This window comes from Pangasianodon hypophthalmus, chromosome 18 (assembly GCF_027358585.1).
Source record: "Pangasianodon hypophthalmus isolate fPanHyp1 chromosome 18, fPanHyp1.pri, whole genome shotgun sequence".
NCBI classification, from domain to species: Eukaryota; Metazoa; Chordata; class Actinopteri; order Siluriformes; family Pangasiidae; genus Pangasianodon; species Pangasianodon hypophthalmus.
The window spans coordinates 15,796,206-15,824,162 of NC_069727.1; the positions used below are offsets into that span (position 1 = coordinate 15,796,206).

General features: G+C 38.6%; 1 protein-coding gene across 1 annotated transcript; it reads left to right on the top strand.

Annotated features, from left to right (window-relative positions):
• The first annotated feature begins 1,101 nt into the window (after positions 1 to 1,101).
• On the top strand, positions 1,102 to 27,929 carry ntf3 (neurotrophin 3). The gene is made up of 2 exons (XM_026922709.3): positions 1,102 to 1,340; positions 23,291 to 27,929. The coding sequence occupies exons 1-2, from the start codon at positions 1,323 to 1,325 to the stop codon at positions 24,077 to 24,079; spliced, it is 807 nt and encodes a 268-aa protein (XP_026778510.1). The 5' UTR covers positions 1,102 to 1,322; the 3' UTR covers positions 24,080 to 27,929.
• The last annotated feature ends 28 nt before the right edge of the window (positions 27,930 to 27,957 follow it).

Below are 27,957 nucleotides of genomic sequence, written 5' to 3' on the forward strand. Positions count from 1 at the left end.
AATTACTATAGACTATTAAATTCCTTTGCAGTGTTATTATGATGGGGGCAGGATTAGTTATATAAAAATGATTATTAGCACATAGAACATGTATATGCCTTTGGTGTATTACATCATGTCTTTCAAAAAGACAGCATTGTATTACATATAAAAAACACCCTAGCCTCTGTTACTCAAGGAGTGGTCCAGGGATTAGTATTGGTCCCCTCTGTATATGCTCCACCTTGGTCAAATCATCTGCCGCCATGGTCTTACCTTTCTGTGTTATGCTGATCATACTTAGATAGCCTGAATGTTAGCACTAAATGTACCACTTGCTACCCTATTCCTGAAAGCAGGTACACTGCCAGTCAAAAGGTTTTAAACATGTGGAAATAAAGGAGTGTTACTCAAATACTGAAATCTCTGTAGTTAAGGACTCACCACTCTCAGACTGTCATGGGGCTGTAAACGAATGCTTTATTAAAGTGCACTTGTTTGCTGAACCAGATACTGTGTCTTGCAATCCAGGGTCCCCGGGTTGATCCTGAGCTCCAATTTTTGTCTGTGTGGAGTTTCGCATGTTCTCCCTGTGTGTTTCTGCTTGGAAAAAACATGCCAGTATTTGGATTGGCTACTGTAAATTGCTCTAGCTGTGAATGAGTGAATGAATGTGTGTGTGCATGGTGCCCTGTGATGACTGTCCTCCCATTCAGGGTGTAATCCTACCTCACACCCAGCTCCTGATCAACCATGACCCTGCCCAGGATAAAGCAGCTACTGAAGATGAATGAATAATGAAAGACGAGTTGATACTAAACAGTGTTCAACAAATATATATGCACAAATATAGACAAAACTACTGTATGTGGTGGCTAATTACAGTGATCCAGCTAGATCTAGATTTTCTTTTTCAAATAAAAAGGCACAAACATGCCCTCTTTCTTATTTTCTAATTCTAGAGCAGTGAAGTTGGATCCCCCCCCCCCTTTTTTTTTTTTTTTTTTTTTTTTTTTTACATTTAACCAAAAATATTTATACAAGGTGTTCAAAAATTTTTGCCTGGCAGTGTATCTCTGCTTAAAGGTGAGAGAGAGAGAGAGAGAGAGAGAGAGAGATGGCAGGGAAACGAAGTAAGAGACAGACAGATACAGTGAGAGTGAGTGAGAGATAGAGTGAGTCAGTGAGAAAGGAGTATCACTGTGCACTCTGCGCGTCAGTAAGAGTTTGTTGGAGCAGCACGACACAGTGCGCCTTGAAAATTTTGGGAAGTTTCCAAAAAGGATCCTTTATAAACTCGTCACCTTAATGTCGGGACTGCTGAATATTGCCCCACCGATGCTATGGTTACCTTTATTACGGTATGTGTGATTTGGTTTTGTTTCAGTTAAGTTTAGGAGTTTTTAACAGCATTTTCAGCGTATGTGTCACAGTATGGCACAGTGATCATGGACTGCGCTTTGACTCGACTGGCGCAGGACAAAAACGGACAGTTTCAACTCGACTTTCTTGAATTGATCACTTTTAACAGCTTTCTATGGCATACTGAGAAAAATGTCTGCGTGGAATAAGCACAAATGATTTTTGAGTCTGTTATACATTTCGGTGTTAATTCATTTTTACATTTATTCCACGGACTTGTGCGTAAAACGCTGTAGCTCCCCGTTTTTAGAAGAGAAAGCTTGCAATATGTGGCAGCTGGAAAAAGGTTAAAATGCAATGTTCAGCCTGAGGGGCAACTGAAAAGCAGTACGGGCAAATTCATTCCTTCCCTTCCCTGATATGCACTGCTCTGCGTGGAAAACAATAGAGTTACAGGGCCGAAAGTGTGGCTGCGCCCCAAACCGCATGCAGTGATAGTAAATATTATGTTAAAATAGTACGCGATCATCAGTGGTGTTCTCACAGGTCGCATTTAATGAATTAGTCATGCAGTATGTGCCATGCTAGCATATTTTTCATGGAAGCTCACATGGAGCAAATGAGCACAATAAGAGTTAATTCAGCACTGTAGGTGTTAATTCCACACTTGCAGTTTTTATGGTGTGTTTTCTTGGATAATTGTCAGTCATAGCCTGAGGAGTTGAACTGACTTTACTCCCTGTTTTCTTCTGAAACAGTGACAGGCCATGCCTAAAAGGTTAATCCACTCAAATATGTAATGTAGATGTTGTCTGGAAAATCTGCTTACAAGAATATATTGTTCATTTTTGTTTTCATGTACAGTTTTGTTTGCACAATATAACACGTACATGCCCACACGCATACATACATTGAAAGAGAGAGTCAGTGGCTTTCACTCTCTGTGGTCTTGTATAGGCTTGCAGTACTGTGGAATCTGTCAAATAGAGTTAATAGACCTGACACAAAAAGCATCCACTCTGGAATTAACTAAAGAAGATCAGGACAGAGGACAGGGTGAGACCATGTAAATGAAACCAGCTTACATAACCCGTACTTACAGACTACTGTAAAATGTTTAGCACATGAAACATATGATAAAATTATGTCATATTATAGTGGTGATGCCTAATAAGTGTTCTGGGAATGAAGAGAGATTGTGTGTACTTGAAAGAAAAGCTAATGTGTTTTATTCAAATCAAATATTTTCTTCATTATATGTTGACTATAGCTTTTATTGCATATTATATGCACTTATACACTACTTGTACCCAAATGGACACAGTAGTTAATCCAACTTTGTAAGAATGTATAAAAATTTTATGCTATATCAATGTGTTCATTACCAGGAATGGACCTGCAGGATCATTAGAGAATTGTAGACAGTTTGCAGGTACTACACTGAGCAGTAATGGAATAGGAAACATCACCAGCAGGGCTTTTCCGCATGCCATTATATTAACAGGGCTATAAAGACTCACAGACGTCAGTGTAAATAGCTGGGATGTTCAGATTCCTGCAGTTCTTGTGAATATTTTGTTCAAAATAGTTCTGAATATCTCGCATTAAATTACTAGTATTTCAGAAAGAGTTTCAATTTACTATTTTAATAACTACAGTAAGACTAATAAATATGTTGTTAATTAATAAATACTCCCTTTGCTTGGTATATCCTCAGTGTTATTTTCCCTGTTCTAGGATCGGACATGCAGTAATCTTATAAAACAAGTTTGAGTAGAACAAAAAGTAAGGAAAAAAAAAAATAGAAGTTGTGATTTTATCTTGAAATCTAAAGTATATAGTCAGCTCCAGAATTATTGGCACCCTTGGTAAAGATAGATGAGAAGGTTATTTTAAAAATGTTTTTGTAGTTAATTAGCTTAATCTATAGCTGAAAATATGAGATAAATCTAATCTTCGATTGAAGTCAATTTATTCTAACAATATAAATATAATTGGTTTATTTTTTTATGATTGGTCACAGTTATTGTCAGAACTGATTTTAGTACTTGCATGAAGTACTCCAAAAGTACTTCCACAAAGCAAGAAATCTGAGCCACTCCTCAGTACAGAATCTTTCCAGATCTCCAAGGTTTTAGGTCTTCACTTGTGGACTTTCTTCTTTAGCTCACACCGCAGGTTTTCAGTAGGGGTTAGGCCAGGGGACTGGGGTGGCCATGTTAAAAGCTTGATTCTGTTGTCATTGAACCATTTCTGTGTGGATTTGGACGTATGTTTTGAATAATTGTCCTGCTGAAAGATCCAGCAACAACCCAGGTGCAGCTCTTGGATAGATGCAGCCAGAGTTTCATTTAAACTCTCCCACAACATTACAGATCCTCCAGCATACTTAACAGTGTAGATTAGGTTCTTTTCTGCCAAACCCACCTTGAGTATTGGTTGCTAGAAAGCTCTATTTTTGTCTCATCTGTCCATAGAACTGGTGCTAGTCAAAGTTCCAGTGGTGTCTACCAAACCCCAGGTGCTTATGTTTGTGGTTAGATGAAAGGAAAGGATTTTTCTGGAACACTTTGCAAACAGTTTGTTGGCATGGAAGAAGAATCTAATTGTAGATTTGGAGACTTGGTACTGCAAATTTCCAACCATCATGTTTAGAGAAAGGTTTTGCCTCTCTAACCATCCTCTTCAGTGTGTTTGTTAATTGTTGCCCTAACAGTGGATCTGGGCATTCAGGCATTAAGATATTTTTAAAGCCATTTTGTTTCATGGGAATTGGAAGTAAATTGTAAAAGTAAATTGTAAAAATTGGATGTAAATAATAACAACAACAGTAACAGCAACAGCGATAATAATAATAATAATAATAATAATAATACACAAAAAGATATGAAGCACAGTAAGATTGGTGTGTATGGAAATAGTGTGAGTAAGAAATTTGGCCAGAAGGAAATCAAACTAGAAAGGATAGGTTTAGGTTGTCTTTTCAGTATTGAGGTTTGGGCCTATGTTCCAGACCGTGAAGAGTCAAAGCCAGGAGAAGTGTTGTGTAGTTTATGCAGAAATAAGCAGGGGGTACCAAAACAAACAGTCTCTGTTTAATAGGGGTGACGTGTTCCCAGGTTCTGATGTGCGCAAGACCTATAGCAACTTAATAATGTACATATTACAACTTGCTCAACCTCCAGGCAGAGTCTAAAGAACAGCACTGCAACAGTCATGTCAAGATGTGACAAATGAATGTATAAGGGATTCGGCTCTCTATTTTAAAAATAGAGAGATGACGTCTTACTTATGCTTAAAACAATAGCTTTCTATTTCTGTTTCTCTCTGTCTTAGTGGTATATGTAATGTGAGAATTTAATTACAGTAACACCAATCTGAAGTGACACCATGATTTCTAGACTGAGCTGAAAAGGACAGACAGTGAAAGACAGTCAGTTTGAGGTGTGTATATTTCTGGATGGCCTCAGAAGTGTCAAGATACTATATATCAAGAAATTCTTTGTCATCTAGCTCTTTATATCAGCCAGTCAGTCTTACTGACTATCAATGGTTGTTTGAACAGTAGGGACTCTGTCAAAGCTGGACAAAGTTGATTTAATATGTTCTGTTCAGTGTAATGACTCAGATATAGCACATATACATAAATGAATCGTAAATGCAACACAGCTTGTTTGCAGGAACTGATTAATGGTCACTTTGGGCCGTATTAAGAGTTGAGTTAAGTGAGGCGTTAAGACCTCAGCCAACTACAGATTTAAGTGCTATTCAGAAGTAGCGTGAGAGTTACACATGTGGGGGTGGAGTTTACCGAAAACAGTGGCGTGTCTCAGTTTTTTGTGATTCTGAATTTGGACTTATGCCAGTTTTTCATGCATGATATTGGCTTGAATGCTTGGTTAGCTAATTTTTCAACCCATGGGCAGGTTTTCCTCTCATGCACATATTATGATTTCATCATCTTTATTTAGTACCTCATGGCTAAGTTGTGTGCATAATTAACTGTCACTGCATAATATTGAAAAAATGCAAGATAACATATTGTGCTGGTCAAGTGCTATTTTTTAAGGTGACAAATAATGATGTCTAAGTCTTGAATGCTTCTACTCAAGAAAATCTTGGCAACCTTGGAGGCAGAATCAGGCAGGTAATTTGAATAATCTGAATGGGGTACCCAGAAAACCAACTTAAGCAGCTGTATATCCTGCATAACTTTCCCCGTATAAATATTGGCATAAAGTTTGGATTTAAGTCGCCAAATCTGAATACGGCCCCTAGACTATTTGAGGTCAAGTTTTTTCAGAAACACAGACTCTTTTGGAATTTGGACCTTCACCTGTGAAATACAGTAACAGTACTTGTTTTGTCTGGTCTAATTAATTTTTAAGTAAGAGTACTGTCTCATAGACATATGTTACACTTAGGCAGAATCTCAAAGAAGCAACAGCACATAAGTAAGGAGTTTTCCTACACTCTTTCCACCACCACTGCTATGGATTTATGATGCCTTATGTCTATATATTCTGTACGAGCCCTGCTTTACTCTCCCAGACCTGATTGACCCAGATGTCTGAGCATCGTGACAGGGCGCCACCACAGCTGGCCTGTCACTATAGAATGTGAACTGAGGATCTGGCCAGAAACTTAGAATACTTGCATGGAGAGCATCAAAGGTCAAATCATACTCAAACATGGCCATACCGAAACAGCCATACCCAGCAGTGACCCCAGGCTTTTTTGGTCTCCATATTCATACTGTGGGAAATTCATGGCTTTGACCATATATGGAACAGTTTGACCACTGAATATCAAATAAAATGAGAAGCCATCTAGACAATCTGTACTTAAAGTGCATTTGGGAATTTTGGACGTTTATACATGATGCCATCTCAAGAATGAGTTATGTTATTCATTTTCTTCATAAAAACAAAAAAAAATGTATAGCTTTTTCCCCCTTATATTACTGAAGAGTACTGCATATCATAATATGGGAAACAGTACAACAAAACACAAACTAACCCTGCAATAGCTTCAAGGTGAACTAGCTTTTCTATCGTGTATGTGCCTTTGTGTGTCTGGGACTTTTTTCTAGAAAGCTGTTTTGCAAAACAAAATATGTGCAACATTCCTTGGGATTTTAAACCACAATGTTAACTTGCCTTTGTGTTAATAGTGCTTACAGCTATTTACAATGCAGAAGGAAAATTAGCAAGCATTATCTGATTACTGGGGACAGTCAGTATCAGACAGTGCTAGCAAATATACAAGGTTAATCAGTACATTTGCATGCACTACCACTGGATCAAAATAACCTTAACCATGTTAGTGAATGTCCATATGATCATATTGTACACAATTCTTTAGTATCAGTCAATTATAACACAAAATTCTTGCTTCTCCGTAATCTCTTGTCTGCCTTTTTCACACACTTCTTTTCTACACCCGTTTGGTGCAGACCTAATGAGCTTTTTCTTTAGTTTTCCATTTTGACGTACAGTATGTGAACACTCCCCTGATGCCCGAGCCATGGTTTGCCAAAAACCGGGGGCCTTGGTCCTCATCCAAACGAACTGTGGTTCCCTTCACTACCAAACTACAGACTATCGCAGTTTTATAATGGTCCACAATATAATGATATTGAGCACTTGTATCATCATGGTAAAATTTAGTTTTTGGTATTCATCTTCTTAGATGACTTTTGAATGAATTGTCGAGGCCAATATAGGTTTATATAGAATATAGCATATCAAAATATACAAACATTAAATTAGTAAAATACTGAAATCTCACTTTCTCATGAAACTCCTGCCTGATCAAGGAACACTGTTGCATGGAAGGAATTAAAAATCTTGAAAATCGTTCAAAATTTTTTTTTTCCCCACCAAAAAAAATTACTAAATCTGATGTGGATGTTAGTCAGTGAACTGGGTGTGATTGTCATCATGTACACACAATTGGGAGGATAGTAAGAATAACAACTAAAAATGTCATGTTTCCCCTCCCTCTCCAACCCATCAATTATCGAGTGAAAACTCTGAGCATGTTTCATTCATAAATATTACAGAAGAAACTGACACATGGCAATTCTCATATGAAAGGTTAGGTTTAAGGCTAGGAGTTGGTTTACCAAAGGTAGATAATGTTACAACTTGGGTAAGTAGCTGAGTGGTTCATGTTTAGTGCTGTGTCCAGAAGGTTTTGAGTTCATATGGCTGCCTGAAATCCACTGCAGGGACATTGCAGTTGGTGTAACTAAGCAGCGTATTTACCCCTTTTAATTTGATTTTGTCTCAAATGTAAATTGCTTTGGATAAAAGCATATGGCAAATAATTAAATACAAATGTAATTTTTCGAGTGCAGTTTTGGCCAGGTTATTTCAAAGGACTTACTTAAGACAGTTCACAGGAACACTTTCTGAGTATGTTGATTGTTAAGCCAAATATCTGGCCTGTTGCAAAGCTGAACTGTAATCATCAGTGCCTGATGTTGTAAAAAGTTAGCAGACTTGAAATATGAATAAATTCCACAAAAGTACAATGATGTATCACATACTGTTATCACAGAGACATTTTTTGTTCTGAAAACCAAATTACTGCACTCAGTTCCACAGTGAAATTGCACAGGATCCTCTTTTTTTTGAGAACCTCAACATGGCTGGAACTGAGACAATACAAACAGAAAAACTAGCCTAAATTCAGCAAGGGGGAAATGCTGTAAAGCTGTCAGTAGTGTATAACTATATACTCTGCTGTTGGTGCTAGACAAATATTATCTAATCTTAAATGATAAAGACAGAAGTGTAAATATTCCAGACATGATCACAGTGTCAGACACATTCATGTATTGTAGGTACTTAAAGAATGTTTGTACCAGTTTAAATTATTCATCTATCACAAATTCTCAAGAAGGCCTTGTTTTGGATAATTTTGATTTGCATTAAACATTATTCAACAAACTAGATAAATAAAGATTAGATCAAACTGGGTCTCATGACACTACCACTATCGGAGTATAACTTTCACTGTCTAATATAGGCTAGGTAATCTTTTCCTGAATTTCAAAATAAGTTTCCTATTTTGTTACTCCTGTTTTCTTCTGCGGAAGGCTTATTCATTTTATTTTGTTTGGCAGAGCAGTATCAGCAGTGTAGAATGGAGGGCGCTTTGAGCTTACACCCAGCCTTTATTTGCCTTTAAAAGGTATCCTGGGCGAATATGAACACTAATCACTCTCAGACCAAGCATTCCCCGGCTATGCTCTACTCTTTGGCACCAAGATGGAATGTGTTTTTAATGAAAAAAAACAAACCACTTCTTTATGAAACAAATGTCCATGCTGTCACTAAATAAATCTGCTTCAAAAAATCAAGTGTGAAATAAAATAGTTATATCCTTAAAAAAGTTACAAATAATCTGGAAGTATTTCATATATAAGATAAGGACTTTTATCTAACTAGTCAAGTCTTCTGTATATAAACATGCACCATTCTGAAGACTCATGTTACAAGAATCCTTTTGAGCTGTGCTTACAGTAAACGGTAGGGAAGTTTTGGCTTAAAATGAGGACTGACTGCAGGCTCAGCACTCTAAAATCATTAGAGAAACTACAATTTCAAGCACTGACAGGGAGTGTACAGTGATCACACATGCAGTGTGCTCTGTGTTAATACGAGGTGTTGAGCGCTGCTGGCAAGGCCAGGCACTCAAAGTGTGCTCCAAACACACAGTTGCATAGCTACAAGGCAGCAGTGACAGTTTTTCCTCTGCCTTTCATCCCTAATCCTCAGGAAGAGACTTGCAGTTCATCATGTGCATGTCACAAATTGTTTGTTGATCACAGTTTTGAGAAATGCATGGAATTTATTCATACTCTGGTCATTGTGGCTGGATAACTGTCAGAGTGTAGTAATCCTACCAGACTTCTATTTCTGTGTTGACCATACTTCGATCTATGATGGTCTGGTGAATTCAAAAGACTGAGACTAAGCAGTGTGTCTACCTGCAGACAGTGTGCTTGTGAATAGTTTCCTTACACAAAGTCTGTTTCGTAACTAAAATTCACCATTAGTAATGGCTCTTAGCTGGAAATCCTGTTTAATTAGTACAGTATGTTCCTGAAACATATAGTGAACCACATAAAGCAGTTTAACTAAAGAAAAATGAAATAATGAAAGCTAGATGTAAAGTCAGCACACCGTACAGAGTATATGTATGGACTTCTCTGACTACAAATATTTGTCTGTTTGATCTTGATGTGATTTCAGAGACTGTGGCCTGAAGTCTATGTGCTGAAAGCATTCCGCAAGGTCTCCTAAATGTAAACCAAGAAGTGTGCACAAAGCATTCGTTCCTGTCTTTTGCCTTCCTCCAGTTGGTGTATGGTGCTAGTCATAGGTCCAGATTTGGGGGGGTCCAGAGACTCCTGCTTTACAAGAACATCTGGATATTTGGAAAGCATTAGGGTTTAGATGCTCTTCTTTGTAAATCCTGGGTGGTTAGTCATCAAATCTATTGCTGTTAAGGTGTTTTTCTATTGCACATTTGAAAAAAGGAATTAGGCCTACAGGAGTCAATGGGTTCTAGTTGTTGCTCAAGGTTTTCACCAAATGGTGTGGTCATAGTGACGACTACGCCAAAGTGGTCGTGCCATTGCTGTGTGTGGTGTCTTCATTGCTAACTCCAACATGAAAGAATTGCTCGGAACTTTGTTCTTTTGTCTGATCCGCCATTTAGTTCAAATTCATAAACAAATTCATATTGACTGACTTAATGCCTTAATGTTCTCAGTTTCATTTTCTCCATTTTTAAACCACAATATTCTTTTAAAAATGTCAGCTTGTGTATAGCGTGTACACACATTGCATGCCTCTGTACGCCTCTGTATAGCTGGTTGGCAACAACTACAATTAGATCTTGATGGTGCCAATCTTGTACAAGTACATATCATGAGCCTTTGGGCAGGTGCCTTTGGTACTGAGTTGGTGGTGCATGGGAAAAGCACAGCTTTCTGGTGCCAAAAGTTCTGGTACTGTGCAGTGGAAAATTTTGTTCTTTATGAAAGGCTCAGCATGACAGATCTGAGGTGATTGTTCTTATTTGATGCACATGGATCAGTGTATTCTGTCACAAATCAAATGTCCTGCTAGTTCATTAACAGCATGTGCTGTTATCAGAGAGTGGACATGCTAGACTTTCTCATATCTTAAAGGGACTTCACAGGGTGTATTTCCGCCTCGCGCCCAGTGTTCTCAGGACAGACTCTGTATCCACCATCATCCTGAACAGGATAACATGGTTACTGTGAGTGAGCTGTTTTATTTTTAAGATAGCTTTATAAACAAAAGCCCCTGGATCTTGGATCTGTTTGCACAACACCCACACCCCATAAGAACAATCACCTCAGATCTGTCATGTTATATATATATATATATATATATATATATATATATATATATATATATATATATATATATATGTATATATATATATATATATATATATATATATATATATATATATATATATATACATATATATATATATATATATATATATAAATGTATTATATATAAATGTATTATATATGTTAGCAATTTCACTGCAACTACCTCAGCCCGATGTTCCACAGCATTGTATTGCACGCACTACTGCACATATCTGCACTTTATTCCAAATATAGACCATACTGTTGCTGCCATCTATCTTTTTTTTTAAATTAATATTATATTTTTATATTTTTCCTTTTCTACTTTTTATACTGGTTTATGTAAGTTAAATAAATTCTGGTTTATGGAAATTTTATTTTTATGTCATGGACAATCATAAAAAGCATTTCACTGCATGTAGTACTGTGTATGGTTGTGTGTGTGACCAATAAAAATTTGAATTTGAAAAGAGTATTTCAGGATTAACTTAAATAGTTCTTTAAACTTACCTTTGTGGATTTAAGTAAGTATACTTCTTAGTAAGATATGTGAACTCAAACTTTTATAAGTTAGCTGTATTGAAAGCAAGCAATTTTTAAACTCAAATGATTTAAGGCTATCAGTTTCTTTAATTGTTTTGAGTAAACTTAACTTGTCAGGTTTTACAGTGCATGTATACGCACTTCTGTTCATTGGTTTATGACTGAAAAGTAAACACTGTGAGAATGAGATGTTCAGGGAAAAAAGACATAGGAAATTTGACTTGAAGAAAGCTCATGGCCTCACAGCAGTTAGTGTGGAGTAAACTATCCTCACAAGACATCCTCATGTGTTTGCTAATGAACTCAGAAAGATCTGTAGCTAGTCATCCCAGTGTCAGTCAACTGCCCTTTTTCTGTGAATATAAATGGTCCTTGGCTACATTTAGTGACAGTATCTTGGCTACATTTAGTGACAGTATCAGACTCTCTACTAACAACTAGTAGTTGGGCTTGCAAGATAAGATTCAGAAGTGCAATTAAGTCATGGAGATTTGTGTTTTACTTCTTTAATGCATCATAGGCCCATGAAGTTCTCAGTGATGAGCTCAGTTGTGTCTGGTGTAATAAATGAGGTTGCATCTTAAACTCTGCAGTGCTGTGATGAAGAGGACTGGGGTCTGGCACCCGTGGTTTACATGTTGTTGCTAGTCTTTCTTTGTATAAAATGGAATAAATTCCCTTCTCTTGTTGTAATTCCTTATACGTGCTAACCGTCTGTACATGCAAAGTACTTGCCTCTGGGTTGCACACCAGTGAGGAATAATGGAGCACCTGGTCCCAGTTAGTCACTCGGATGTTCAGACATGGACTAGAGTCTCAAGGACTGTTGGAGCTTATTGGGTCTTTCAGACTTCACAGAAAAAGAATGCACTGGCATAAGAAGATTCTAACTGTTTATATGGTAGTATACACCGATCAGCCATAACATTAAAACCACCTGCCTAATATTGTGTAGGTCCCCCTTGTACCACCAGAAGAGCTCTGACCCATCAAGGCATGGACTCCAGAACACCTCTGAAGGTGTGCTATGGTATCTGGCACAAAGACGTTAGCAGCAGATTCTTTAAGTCCTGTAATTTGCGAGGTGGGGCCTCCGTGGATCAGACTTCTTGTCCAGCACATCCCACAGATGCTCGATCGGATTGAGATCTGGGGAATTTGGAGGCCAAATCAACACCTTGAACCCTTTGTCATGTTCCTTAAACCATTCCTGAACAATTTTTGCAGTGTGGCAGGGAGGATTATCCTGCTGAAGAGGCCATTGCCATTAGGGAATACCGTTGCCATGAAGGGGTGTACTTGGTCTGCAGCAATGTTTAGGTAGGTGGTACATGTCAAAGTAACATCCACAAGAATGCCAGGACCCAAGGTTTCCCAGCTTACCATTGCCCAGAGCATCACACTGCCTCCACCGGCCTACGTTCTTCCCATAGTGCATCCTGGTGCCATCTCTTCCCCAGATAAGCGACACACATGCACCTGGCCATCCACATGATTGTAGGTGCTTTCGGCAGTGGACAGGAGTCAGCATGGGCATTCTGACCGGTCTGCAGCTACGCAGCCCCATACACAGGAAGCTGCTATGCACTGAGTGTCCTGACACCTTTCTGTCATAGCCAGCATTAACTTTTTCATCAATTTTTGCTACAGTAGCTCTTCTGTGGGATCAGACCAGATGGGCTAGCCTTTTTTTCCCACATGCATCAGTGAGCCTTGGGCGCCTATGACCCGGGCGCCCATGACCCTATCGCCGGTTCACTGGTTGTCCTTCCTTGGATCACTTTTGGTAGGTACTAACCACTGAATACTGGGAACACCCCACAAGACCTGCCGTTTTGGAGATGCTCTGACCCAGTTGTCTAGCCCTTGTCAGAGTCACTCAGATCCTTATGCTTGCCCATTTTTCCTGCTTCCAACACATCAACTTTAAGAACTGACTGTTCACTTGCTGCCTAATATATCCCACCGCTTGACAGGTGCCATTGTAAGGAGATAATCAATGCTATTCACTTCACGTGTCAGTAGTTTTAATATTATGGCTGATCAGTGTATGTCTGTGTATATGGGAGTATGACATTGTGCATCATATATCCAGAAGAGATAATGTGTGTGTGAGAGAGAGAGATAGGACCTGAAAAGTGTTGAGTGGTTTAGACACAAACATGCTGTTTCCATCCCAGGTGAACCTACTGTAAACTGTTCTACACCCTCAGAGTGCTAAACTGTGCAGTAACAGCATGCGCTAAGATGAAGAGCTCAGATAATACTGTGCGGTTTAAGAGGCCGTGGCTAATCCCAAAGCAATCTGCTGGGAGTTTAAAGCTCACATAGTGGTAAGCCTCCTTGGCTGGTCTTAGGGCATGTGCGTAGGCAGTGAAGAACCCCCACACAGCAAAATCCCAGCACCGAATTAACCCTTACTATGTTCATTTATGTCCAGCTGGACTTTATTGAGAACTCTGGGTATTAATTCAACACTAGGGATTTTGCCGACTTGAGGGCACTGCCAGTGCATCACATAACAGCTTAACACCTTCTGCTGGTAGAAAAGCTGCCTCTGCAACCCAACACAGCCTAGCACAACCCAATGCAAACAACATACAAAAATATGGAAATTCAAAATTGCTGTATGTTATATACTTAAAGGTAGTTTCATTCAAAAGTACTTTACTTGCTACTTTCAGAAGTATAATTTTATAGATAAAGCAAGCCAGATTTCATTCACACTTTGTTTTTCATTTCTGCATGAAACTTCATGCAAATTGATTAAGCTGAAGTCTGATAAGGGACATGTTTAAGTAGTTCTTATTTCTAAATGGAAACTAGAAAAAAAAAATCTGTAAAGCTGTATAGTAAAATACAGTACAACTGTACAGTAGCAAGAGTTAAAACAAAACTTAAAAGTAAAAATTCCTCAATGCGGATGAACCTCTTGACTTTTTATAATAGTGTAACACATCATAACATCATAACACATGCAACAAGGGTAGTAAGGGTGATATGAAAGCATTTCCAATTTGCAAATTCATGCATGTTAATAAGTACCTGCTTTTCTTTAATGAATGTAAATGTGTAGGGATATCCTTAGGCAATATTTGTTTTTTTTATAAAATGTTTTATAATAGTTTTACATTGCTAAATTTATTAAGCAATTTATTTTTATTTAACATTGATTGCTTTAATTGTTTAAAATTAGTTCAGGGAAGACGTTTAATATTCATGCAGAATAAGCTTTGACTTTTAAGGTTTGTTATGTGGGAGCACACACATTTACTAAGAATCAGAAGATTCAAGTTATATAAGTTAACATTAGTAAGTACTCTGCTTAGATCAAATCGATTGTCACGGACATTTAGTGAGCGGCTATTGTGCATGACTAAACATTGTTTGATTCCCTGTAGCTAGTGGTCTTACTTGAGCTGGAACACTTTTCAGTGTCATTAAGCAATGTGCCTGAGAGCTACTTAACAACAGTACCCTTGTGTTTAGGAAGATCTACGAAGCATTCGACTGGCCAGCTTGGCACATTCACCCCTGCTGCTCCCAGTCCGGCTGCTTTAAGAGCAACATTCTTCTGATCCGCTGATGATCAGTCCACTCCTGCAGCTATTCCTGCTGCCATTCACCCCTGACACATGTGACTATGAGGGCAACTGTCCTTGTCTGGTGCATGCTGTTTGTTGCATAATTCCAAGTTCTCTCATCAAAGACACATTGTTGGCAGTTTTGAAATATCTTAGGGCTCATCAAAATTTAAAAGCACCAATGCAAAGTTCAAACACAGGGTGAAAGGCATGGATCTCACACTCTGGTAGGCATGCTAGCTAAAATGCAGAACAGCTTATGACTGAAACATTAACTCTGAAGTTCAATGCTGGCTTTATAAAATCATGGCTGTATGGAGCCTTATACTATGTTGGCAATTCCAAAATGTATGCAAACATTGTCGTTTACACCCAGCCTAACTTAAAGCAGGACAGAATTATTTGGGCCTTCCCAAAATAGCCAGGTGATAATCACTATACTGATGTACTGGTAAGGAGGCTCATTCCAGGCACTTGAAACACTCTGCTGTGGCTTGGCAAACAGATATCATGCAAGTACACTGTCTAGAGTAATGGACTCAGTGATTCACCAGGTAAATGCAAACAGTTGCCTGTGCCTTTTTTCAGCATGCGTAGAATGATTAATGACAAGCAGGAAGGGTACGTCAAAGCAAACATTTCCCAGCCTGGCTTTCGGCCTACTTTTGCAGACCTATAATCTCTTAATGGCTATGAACGTACTAAACCTGTCAAAGGATAAGTAAACCTGATTGTATTAGAAATAGAAGAGGCTTTGTTATGGGCCTTTATACACTAAAAATGTGCATATTGAGTGTGACTGTCATGCCCACTTTGCAGCTGAGATGAAACCCTCAGGCAGAAACCAATTATGCTGTATGATTTTGAAAGCAAAATAAAAACGGGGTTGATTTACTTTACATCAGCTGAATGAGAGGACAGGTGATGTACCTGCAGCCTGCACACAAGATTTCATGATTCTGGTGTAATTATTTGTTTGAGCAACAGTGGGGATCTGGGGATCAAGTAAAACTGAAATGAGCATTCTCCAGCATACGGGACAGTCTGGTCTGGAGTTTGACTAAAAGCAGTGTCTGGGTCAGAGAACACATCTCACTGCTAATGTTCAAAAATAAAACAAACTTCCTCCTTCATCCTCATTCTCTTACTGGAACAGTTCCTTGGCACCTCCTTCTTAATACATTTGTAAATCTGGTTGTCATTTGAGCACATCTGTGCTCTTCTGAGGCCTACATTTCCCCTGCTTATACAACAGGATGACAGATGAGATGGAGAATTACTGTGCCTTGTGATAATCAAGAGAAAGTTGGAAACAATTTTGAAACAAACTATCCTGACAGTCCTTATATTCTGGTTACAATAAAACACTGCTGATGATTTAGAGGAATTTCCATGATAGCAAATGTTGTTCAGGAAATTTACAGCACAAGACAACACTTCTAAGAAGCCTATCTCTGCATTAGAGTATTATGAGTAATGTGCTTGTCTTCAAAAGGTGGCAGGGTACAATTTACCACAAATCTATATAGTTTATTAATGACTTTTTGTTGGTTTAAACCCTTCCAAAGCCCCTTTTTTATTTTATCCTTTGCCCACCAAATGTTTGACCAACAAAAAAGACATATTGTCAAAATATATTTTAAATCTCCTGGAACAGATATATTTGAAAACATTTTCTCTAATTGAAGTATAGATGGAGGAAAATGGAAACATTTACCATTTAATAGACTTGTGTACAATATAAACCCTGCATCCCAGTGTGCAAGGTAAAATATTCACTGCTGTACAGCTAACCTCTGTGTGCCTAATGCTTTTACTACCTTTATAACCTTTCTTTTGTAATCTAACTTTTCCATATTAGTATGCATCAGAACAAATCACTAAAACATGGTAAATGTGTAAACCTCTGGTTTGGGTAATGTATGTGCGTGCTCAATATAGGCTGTTTCACAGTGTTTTGCTTTGAATGAAAATCTGTTTAAAATGAATAAATAAAAATGGACCAAATAAAACTGAGGAAGAATGAAAAATGGGATGAAATAAAAGAATGGGACAAATTGTTTTGTGCAAGTTTCCTGAAGAATACATTTAAGTAATTAGATGTGTTCACAGTCTGTGCACTGTAAGAAGCAGGCACTTCACAGACAGCTGTATGGAACTATAATTTTTTTCTTTCAGGTTTGTAAAATATCTGTAAAGCTGTAAGCCAAACTGTAGGTCACACCTGAAACTCAGTCAGCTTACATTCTTATTCTTGCTTTATGTCTGATTGTCTGATAAAAAAAAAAGGTTTACTGCTCCAACTGTAATTGCAAAGTGAATGCCAAAGTACGCACTTCCTTTTTGCTAATTGCAGTGCTTCTCAGATTTTATAGTGTTAGTCCTTTAGTGCAAACTTGTATATATAGTTTTATAGGCCCGTGTTCTCATAAAATGCATTGCAAAAATGTTATTTATTTTGAGCCACACAGATGGTAATACTGTGAGAATGGCTTTACTGATTTGAATGATCAAAGTGAGTAAGAGTCTTATTTCAGTAAGATCTTTTGTGATGTGTATCTCTAATGCTCTAATCTAAGATGACATATTCTACTAATTTAGCCCGTAGGAGTACATACAAAATGTAAAACCACCTTTTTTTTTTGCACAAAACGAATGTGCCATTATTCGATCCACTGCCTGTAAGGTGACTTTGACAATGTACTGTATATTTCTAAAGTATAATTGATAGTATATGAGACAATATATGAATGTAATGAGGCAGCCATTATATCATTGGTGACCCTGACCAAAAGAGATGTTTTACTGACATAAACACACACACTTGATAATTTGATAATAACTTGATAATATTGTCTACTGCTGTGAGTCCTATTCAGACTATAATTTTGCTTTTTAACCTAAAATTAACTCTTTTACTTTGGAATTCATTGGAATTCAACCTCCCACAACAAAGACATTCCAATGAATGCAAGATGAACAGACTTAAAACTGTTTTGTTTCCAGTTCAACAGCTCCAGCAAGAAGGCTAACGCCTTACAAAACAAATCTGTAATTACGAAACACCCAAAACAAATGTCATGGCTATTAGGGTCTCTGAATACCCTGTTCTTTGATATATGCCTCATTTCAAATGCTCACATGGTAAAGTTATAAATTACAGTATGGGAAGTGCTAGTGAAAGGAGATATATACACACAGTGTTCTCAGAGGTCTGGGAGGCCCAAGTGTATTTGGTTTTATTACTCAGCAGTCTGCCAGGCCCTGTTTATGCCAAATGACCCTTTGATGTACCAACTGACTGCCTTTAACATTTCTGTCTTAACATATCACCATCATCATTAGTTGAGCTCAGACACTAGACTCGGGACCTGAGTTTAGCATCATCCTCAGTCATTAAAAGAAGTTACATTCAAAGAGATCTTATGCTTGTCATTATGGTAAAAATATTTCATACATTTGCCACTTTTTATCTTTTGTAGTCTAGTACTGGATGTGCAGCTGCACTGTATCTCTGAATTGTTTCATACTGATTTGAAACAGTTACAGCTGCAACAGCTGCAATTTTTCAGAAAAGTTGCTAATGCGAAAGAGTAAGGTAAAAAAAATGTGTAAAAGTGAATGAGAAAATGTCAGCAAAATTAATTGGTAACACTGTCAGCTTCATGTTGATCTAAAGCTGAAAATGATTTATAAGCTCTTAACTGCAGTGACAATATACGAATTAGAGTGTCACGAGAATTCATACTAAAAAAATAGTACCAGCAGACAGACATAGCAGCTTTTTGGTTTCAGGACTTACATACATATAAATGCTACAGTAAGCAGAACATATACTGCACAGTGGATGTTATGATGAGATGGAGTTGGTAGGATCATAAACACTTTATTTAACAGACCCAAATCACCAATCAGAATCATAGTCAAGTCAGACAGATTGGAGGGAACACAGACAAATAGGCTACTAGAGGCGGAACAGGAAGTAGAATTTAAGTAATCTAGGCTGAGACCAAAAAAGGGGTAATTCTTAGAGAATCAGGATGTAAGAAAGCGTATACATTAACAGCCTCTGACTGATGTATACATAACCATTAATAATGGTGATAGTCAAGTCAAGCGGCTTTATTGCCATTTAAACCATATACAGCTGGTACCACACAGAGTGAGATGAAACAACGTTCCTCCAGGACCATGGTGCTACATAGAACAACACAGAACTATATGAGACTACACAGAGCAAAGACTACACAGACAAAATTACTAAAACAGGATAATAGATACAGTAAAAGACAGTACATCGCTGACCAGTGTACACAGTACTAGTGTGGATAAAGTTCCATATGTAACAGGTTGTGCAAAAAGATAATAGTAAAATGCTGTAAATGTAAACATAACATACTATGACACTATGTATTTACTATGATAAATACAGTGTTAGCAGCGAGCGTACAGGTGGTCAATACAGTGTTTTGTTTATGGTGTTTTAGCAGCAATTTAAGAAAGAAATGTGCAAAAATTGCAAAGGGAGTGGAATGGTGTTCAGTTGAGTATGAATGTGTGTGTGTGTGTGTGTGTGTGTGTGTGTGTGTTTTTCAGTCCAGTCTCTGGGTGTTCAGGAGTCTTATGGCTTGGAGGAAGAAACTGTTGCACAGTCTGGTCATGAGGGTCTGAATACTTTTGGCCTTTTGGCAGACAGCAGGAGGGTGAAGAGTTTGTGTGAGGGGTGCGTGGGGTCATCCACAGTGCTGGTGGGTTTGCGGATGCAGCGTGTGGTGTATGCAGCATGTGGTGCAGCTGTCCTCACTATCCACTGCAGGGCCTTGTGATCCGAGACAGTGCAATTTCCAAACAGGCAGTGATGCAGCTGCTCAGTATGCTCTTGATGGTCCCTCTATAGAATGTGGTGAGGATGGGGGGTGGGAGATGGGCTTTTCTCAGCCTTCGCAAAAAGTAGAGCCACTGTTGGGCTTTCTTGGCTATGGAGCTGGTGTTGAGGGACCAGGTGAAGTTGTCCGCCAGGTGAACATCAAGGAATTTGGTACTATGGATGATGTCCACAGAGGAGCTGTCGATGTTCAGTGGCGAGTGGTCGCTCCGTGCTCTCCTGAAGTCAACAACCATCTCTTTTGTCCATGTTCAGAGACAGGTTATTGGCTCTGCACCAGGCCTCCTGCAAATGCCTCTGCACTTCCTCCCTGTATGCTGACTCGTCATTTTTGCTGATGAGACCCACCATGGCTGTGTCATCGGCGAACTTGATGATGTGATTTGAGCTGTGCATTGCTGCACAGTTGTTAGTCAGCAGCATGAACAGCAGTGAACTGAGCACACAGCCTAATAGCTAAGTAGTAACCTAAGTATTAACATTTTGCCTACTCATTCTATTAATTAACACCTTGATTTAACTCATTTTCTTAAGTAATAGAATGATTTGCAGTGTGTTTCCAGATAATGCACAGGTTAACCCAAATTATTGGCTATAATGTAAGCTCTGGCAACTTGAGACCCTCTATTTGAGTTTTCCTACTGTGTACTTGAATGGATCAATCTCCTGTCACCATACTAATTTTTATAACATCACACTGATAAAAAGGGTTGATTTTGATCAGCCACATTGTGGTGCTGGCTTTGAATTGAGAATTGTCTCAAGTTACTTAAATAACCTAGTTTGAGTTAACCTACATTGTGTACATAAAGAAAACTAATAATGTTAATAATGTTAATTATCTTTATTAATACAGCAAGTCATTAATGGCTAGTCAGATATGACTTAGAGACTGTTTATATATATTCATTATTTCCTTATGTGCTAAGGATTAGAATATGTATTACTTCATCATTATGAAAGCATTAGTTAAGTCTTAATATATTACTTATTTATGGACCTTATATTAAAGTGTTACCAAAAAAAAAAGAAAATCGAACAGACAACAAATGCTCAGAAATGCACAATGAATCTGGTGCACAGATTTTGACATGGTAACTGATGCTGAATATGTTTTGTAGATAGCTAGACATAGTCACTAGGCTAAAATGTTGAGTGACCTGATTTAATCCCCCATGGCTCTGCTTCAAGAGCATCTTAATGACTGGAAAGGTAGTGGGTAGTGACTTTAAAGCCTGTAGTTGACAGGCCTTAGAAAGCCAGTGACCACAATAGTAGTGGTTAATATTACCACTGGAATGAGTTAAGTCAGTTACAAAGTCTATGGATAGATGGGATGCATGAAAGTACATACCAGGTAACATCTTGAACTAGGGAAGACCACCAGTATTATTCTTGTAAGATTTGCATTGTGTGGACAACACCCGGATATCATGAAGGCACAACTCCATGTGCCCATAATAACAGTCTCCTGGAGAAGTTGGGGTACATAGACCTTCAAGATTGTTCTATTCTTCCAGCACATCCTGATCTGCTGATCTCATAATTTTCTGTGGGAAGACCTTGGTGTTGTGAAAGGATATCTGCTACTTCCACTTCAGATGGTCTTCCTCGACAAAAAACAGAATAGAAGCATCTGAATGTTTTAGCAGGGGCGCTAAGGCTGCAGGTAACTCAACGTATCAAGATGTCAGTTTACATGATTACCTGTTTGTCCAGCATGTCACAGAAAATCATTGATGAAGGGACTAGAGTAGCAAAGGGGTGTTGACAAGCGAATACACCATTACTATGTACATATAGTGCCGCCTAGTAGTGGAGAAGGCAGTTTCCCCTTATCCTGATTAAATTAGAGGCATTTCTCAGCTCTAATTTAATGAATTTCAAGTCTCTGACCTACTCTAAACCTAATGGAACCTGAGGAAACAGAGTATCTATACTTTACAGTTATGGTATTCAGACGTCTGTAATCTGTGCATGGACATAGACCTCCCTCTTCCTTTTTCACACAGAACTAACTGGCAGATGCACAAGTGGGTGGTCTGTCGAATGAGGCCTTGTTGAAGGGCTTCCTGGATGTAATCATCCATAACACTCCACGAGACCTCTGAAGGAGGTCTTTAAGTCCTGCAGCAGATCCTTTAAGTCCTGTAAGTTGAGAGGTGGGGCCCCCACGGATCAGACTTGTTTGACCAGCACATCCCACAGATGCTCGATCGGATTGAGATCTGGGGAATTTGGAGGCCCAGTTGAACTCTTTGTCATGTTCCTTAAACCATTCCTGAACATTATTGCAGTGTGGCAGGGTGCATTATCCTGCTGAAAGAGGCCACTGCCATTAGGGAATACCGGTGCCATGAACGGGTGTACTTGGTCTGCAACAATGTTAAGGTAGGTAGTACATGTCAAAGTAACATCCACGGCTACACAGCCCCATCCACAGCAAGCTGTTATGCACTGTGTTCTGACACCTTTCTGTCATAGCCAGCATTATCTTTTTCAGCAATTTTTGCTACAGTAGCTCTTCTGTGAGATTGGACCAGACAGGCTAGCCTCCCCACGTGCATCAATAAGCCGTGGGCACACAAGACCCTGTCGCGGGTTCACTGGTTGTCCTTTATTGGACCACTTTTGGTAGGTACTAACCACTGCATACCGGGAACACCCCACAAGACCTGCCGTTTTGGAGATGCTCTGACCCAGTTGTCTAGTCATCACAATTTGTCCCTTGTTAAAGTCACTCAGATCCTTACACTTGCCCATTTTTCCTGCTTCCAAAACATCAACTTTGAGAATGGACAGTTCATTTTCTGCCTAATATATCCCACCCCTTGACAGGTGCCATTGTAACGAGATAATCAATGCTATTCATGTCACCTGTCAGTGGTTTTAATGTTATGGCTGATCAGTGTATACAGCATAAACCTACCACAGAAACAGCATAAAACTAAACCTAAGGCCTAGCCACACACAATCCTCCTACTATCACTCACAAATCTTTTACTTTGGAGGTGGCAAACCACCTAATAACTAGCTTATCATAGCCAAAGTATTCATAATTTATTTATGTAAATGGCATTTTACAAAATATTTGGGTTTTAAGTATATTTTTACTCTAAATTTTTGTACATTTCTTCAGATTCACTCTACAGTTTGTTTGAGAAGATTTAGCTATGATGTGTGGAGCATTCAGAGGGCCAAATGGATGCACTATGTGCTCCAATACATCAGACAGAATGACTGCTTATGGAATGTTAGTGCATGTCATTACGTGCCACTTTTCTACACTCATTACTGATTTTCATGCATCACCAAACAAGCACTGCAAGCATCAGAGGTGTGACTTAAACACAAACAGTGCATCAAGACTGATGGATTAATTTACTGTGATAAGCTTTAAAAACATCGTGAATGGGACTATTGTTTATTTATTGGCAGTTCATAAATGCAATCTTATATTTACATTTTTTAATTGCTGTGTCCCTAAAGATTCCTCTTTCTTTGTCTCTGCAGGTCTTACAGGTGAATCTAGTGATGTCCATCCTTCTGTACGTGATATTCCTCACGTACCTCTACTGCATTTCTATCACTGCCATGAACAAGCAGCGGCCCACGCAGGATCCCATCAATACACTCATTGTCAAGCTGCTGCAGGCTGACATAAGCCGCAGCCGACACCGGCAAGATGAGGGGAACCAGGATACACCCCTGCCCACTTCCCTCAATGCACCTACAGATATGGAATACCCCCAGCACGTCAGCCCATCTGCTTATCAGTCTAAGAGAGCTATGGCTGATGAGCTGTTGAGGCAGCACAAGCGCTACAACTCACCACGAGTGTTGCTGAGTGAGCGGCCACCCCTGCAACCCCCACCGCTATACCTCATGGATGACTTTGAGGGTGCTCGGGACACTCAGAGCACCAATAAGACGCGCCAGAAGCGTTATGCTGAGCACAAGAGCTACCGTGGTGAGTACTCAGTCTGTGACAGCATGAGCCATTGGGTAACAGACAAGACCACAGCGGTGGACATCCATGGCTACGAGGTCTCGGTGCTTACGGAGGTCGAGATAAAACGGTCGACTATGAAGCAGTACTTTTACGAGACAACCTGCCAGAACAGCAAGCCAATTAAGAGTGGTTGCCGAGGCATAGATGACAAGCACTGGAACTCACAGTGCAAAACCTCACAGACGTACGTACGTGCCCTCACCAAGTACAACAACGTGATGAACTGGCGCTGGATACGGATAAACACCTCATGCGTTTGCGCACTTTCACGCAAACACCGCAGGACGTAAAAATAAAGAAAACCCTGTATTGTGCAACTAATCCACTGTCTTTCTATTTTACCCTGGGGGATTGTAAATATGATATAAATTATTATTTAAGTTATATGAAATCCATGTAGTCTTTACATGTCTATATGATGTATAAATATATTTGTGTTATTTATTTAAGTTGTTATCAAAGCATATTCTAAAAAAGAGAGACACGGATGGACTTAAGATGACTTAAGACATACAATGCTACTAAGCTAAAAGAGCATTACAGGATGAAACTATGTGCCTTGCTTAAGCATCTTCATCAACAGTCAGAGCACATATCACTTCTTTGGACCTAAATCCTGGGATCAGCTGCAATTGAAGTATAAACTTTAGTGTAATTTTAGTAAACAAAAAAAGCTTTTATGCTTAGAAAAGCATAAATTTACCAATCACATCCTCATCACTCATCAACAGTATTGCTCCAGTCTGTGCTACTGATATTGTGCTGTCAGTATGTCTGGGAAAAAGAAGTCATATTTCAGATCTTATTTACTTTGAAGAGATATGCCACAGAGCATATTAGGTATATGTGTATTGCAAAATGCATGGAATAATTAAGAAATATCTATTTTTGTATAACTCATCTACTTGTGCACAGAATGCAATGCATATGGGTATACTGGTCATAAAAATCTATGTACAGGAAAAAAAAGTTAACAGCACATATCAGAATTATACCCCTTGAGATTACCAGTACAGCAATGAACTCAAGAAGTGGAGTCCAATATTTTTCATGTATCTTGATGGATTTTATTTAAAAGGTGGTTTCATTGGAAAGTCTGAAAATTTAACCTCATGTGAAACTATAACAGTGATCGAGGTATTGCCTCTGATCACAATAACCTTTCACATTCCTTTGCCACATAAAACTTTTTTTGGGGGGGGCTTCCTTAGACTCATTAAGATCAACTTTTAAAAAAAAAACATCATCGGGCATAGGCATTAACTTCATATATAATTTAGAAGGATGGTAAAGAGGTAGAAGGTTGTGATGTGCTGACTGAATAAAACTCTTCGCCAAATGGAGGAATAATGGCTACACAGACCGCGTACAAATACCCTATCCAGTTTACCAGAGACTCACTTGAGGGCACAGTTGCTTCTTCTCAAGTTGTTAATCAAGTACTACCCCAATGGTTCATTTTCCAATCACTCTAGAGCAGAACAACAGCAGCAAGCCAACAAACTGCCACTAAACTGGCTTTTATTAATGACAGATTTACTCTCACAGAGGAGTAAAGCTGTACTAAGATAGTGTACATACTGGGATTTGAGTAACATTAAGAGAGTTTGCCTTTCTTGGGATTATTTTAAGGCTTATCACTTTTTAACGATAAAGAAAACTAGCTGATTTCTCTCCCTTTTTGGTAGGTGACAATATATATGTGGTATCTAGTCTCTTGATACTAGTAGGGTTTTGTTCTTAGTACATTACCACCACCTCTGAAGCAAATATTGATATTCCCAACAGTTTTTTTCTTGTTTCCACTGCGCTATGCTGTTTACATAGTCCTTATATATAAAAAAAGATTCAAAAAATTTCCCTCTTTCATTTTACAAGGACATCTGGTTACCAAAAAGTTTGGAACTGGGTATAGTAATATAAAACTGGTCACAATGGCTTCCATTACTTGTCTGCCCTGTCCTAACCTATGACAGTTCACTCTATACCACAAATAAGCATATAAAATCACAACAGATGTTTTTTTAATGAACTGCTAAACGCTTGATCCGATGGTAGTCATCCCGTGGTAGTTATGACCAACAGGTTGTACACTGTGGAACCAATGTTTGAATCCCAGGCTTGTTTTTTTTTTTTTTTTTTTTAACCACACCACACACAAATAAAATAGCTCATGTCCTTTAAAAGAAAGGGTCCATTTCACAGCAAATGTACCACCTAGAATTTAATATCTAGGCAATGTACCACCTAGAATTTAACTTTAACTTACTTTTGTTTAATATTCCCCTGGCTCTTTTAGAGGATATACAGACAGGTTGCCACCATGTTATCATCCTGAAAAGTCCACACCAGTTCCACATATGCATTCTGAGATAATAGTGCTAGTAATTCAGTCAGGCTATGTACACTTCAATATGCCGTTGTCTCTCATAGGACCTTTTTATATTTGTATTATTTTCTATTATTGGTGGACTAGTGGCTAGCATGCGGCGCGCTCACTGCCATGGCCTGGGTTCAATTCCCCAGCCACTGGAGGGTTGCATGAGCCAGTGCACTCTCAGTGTAAGTCCCAAGCCCAGAAAATGGGGAGGGTTACATCAGGAAGGGCATCTGGTGTAAAACTTGTGCCAGAACTGAAATATGCGGATGGGTGATTTGCTGTGGCGACCATGAATGGGAGCAGAGGGAAAAAAAAGTATTTTCTATTATTAGAGAAAAAGTTTCCAGAAATATATATATATATAAGGGGGTGCAAATTTTGCATTTATGAGGACTTGAGTGACTATATAAAAGGGCAAGAAGCTGGTGCTTTACAGCTCAGGGGTCAGCTATGTTTAAACAGGTCCATCCTGGTATCTCAGGTGACTGTAATAACAGCCCCTAAACATCCTATAGGGTCATGGAAGAAACCCTGTACCCTATAAATCCACATGAAATAGTACTACTGTAGTGTTCTTTACATGTTTGGTTTTTTAAAGGTTTTTAAGCATTTAAGGTCTTCATTAGCTTTGCAAGCAATGTGCTTGGAACAAAAATACATACAGGATTTTTGTTGCATTTCTTTTAAGGCCAGGAGTGCAAAGGTCATTATTCATATTTGTATCAAAGTATGCATTGCTATGAAACAATAATTATTGTATCGTACTTAAATACTTGTTAATGGTGCATTTAAAAATACAAAGAAATATCAAGAGAGGATCTGATTAAACCAGATAAGGCTCTCTAGGCCAGTCAAAATATGACTGACAAACTCTGCCTGCTTCGAGTGAATTTTTGGGTGTGAGTGTATAAGAGAGTTCAACACCATTCAGATGTCAGCTAACATTATAAACAGAACAGGATATGTCCTGCATTTCTTTTGATATTCCAATGGGATGCCTCCTCCATTTCTATCTGGAACTATAGGAAGAAAGTACACAGAATACAGGAACTCACTTTGCTCTTATTTCCCCTGGAAGCTCTAGAGAATGAGCCTACACATTCATTTGAACACATTCTCTTTCCTGTTGCTGAATCTAACACTGGAGTCGGGAAGGCGTGCAGCCATACACACCCTTGACTTTGCTCATGTTTGGATTGTCTTTAATTCATCCAGTGCCACATTCCAACATGTATTGTACTGTGTGTGAAAGGCCCTGCTGTTGTAGTGCATACTGTATACAATTCTTGCTGCTTTAACTAATTATGATGACCATGATCATGGAACCATTGCAAATGCTGAAATCCAAGGACAAGTACTCTCTTTTTTATTGATGAATACTTATAATTTCAAAAGGAGAATGTGCCAAAATGTTCGATTCATGGACCACCTGATATTTTAAATGTCATTTTCTTTCTGGGTATATCAAGACTGAGTTAACTGTGACCAATAACAGAGCTCTATTTTAATAAGATTAAGACATGTATGTTGGATGTTTCTTGTTTAGTGAAGTCTTTCCGTTTAATCCACCCTTACTGACCTGATGTCCCAACTTTATTTGTTTTTTGTCCCTCTCTTCAGTTATCTGGCTAAATATGCTTCATCTTGGTCTATGATACTTGAAGGATCATTGTGAGAAAAAAAGGCCAACCATTTAATGCAATGACACTTAACTCTTGTTTCCACAAAAGCCTTCTCTGAATAAACTTGTTTTTATAATATTTATAACATGTGATCTGATCTATATTT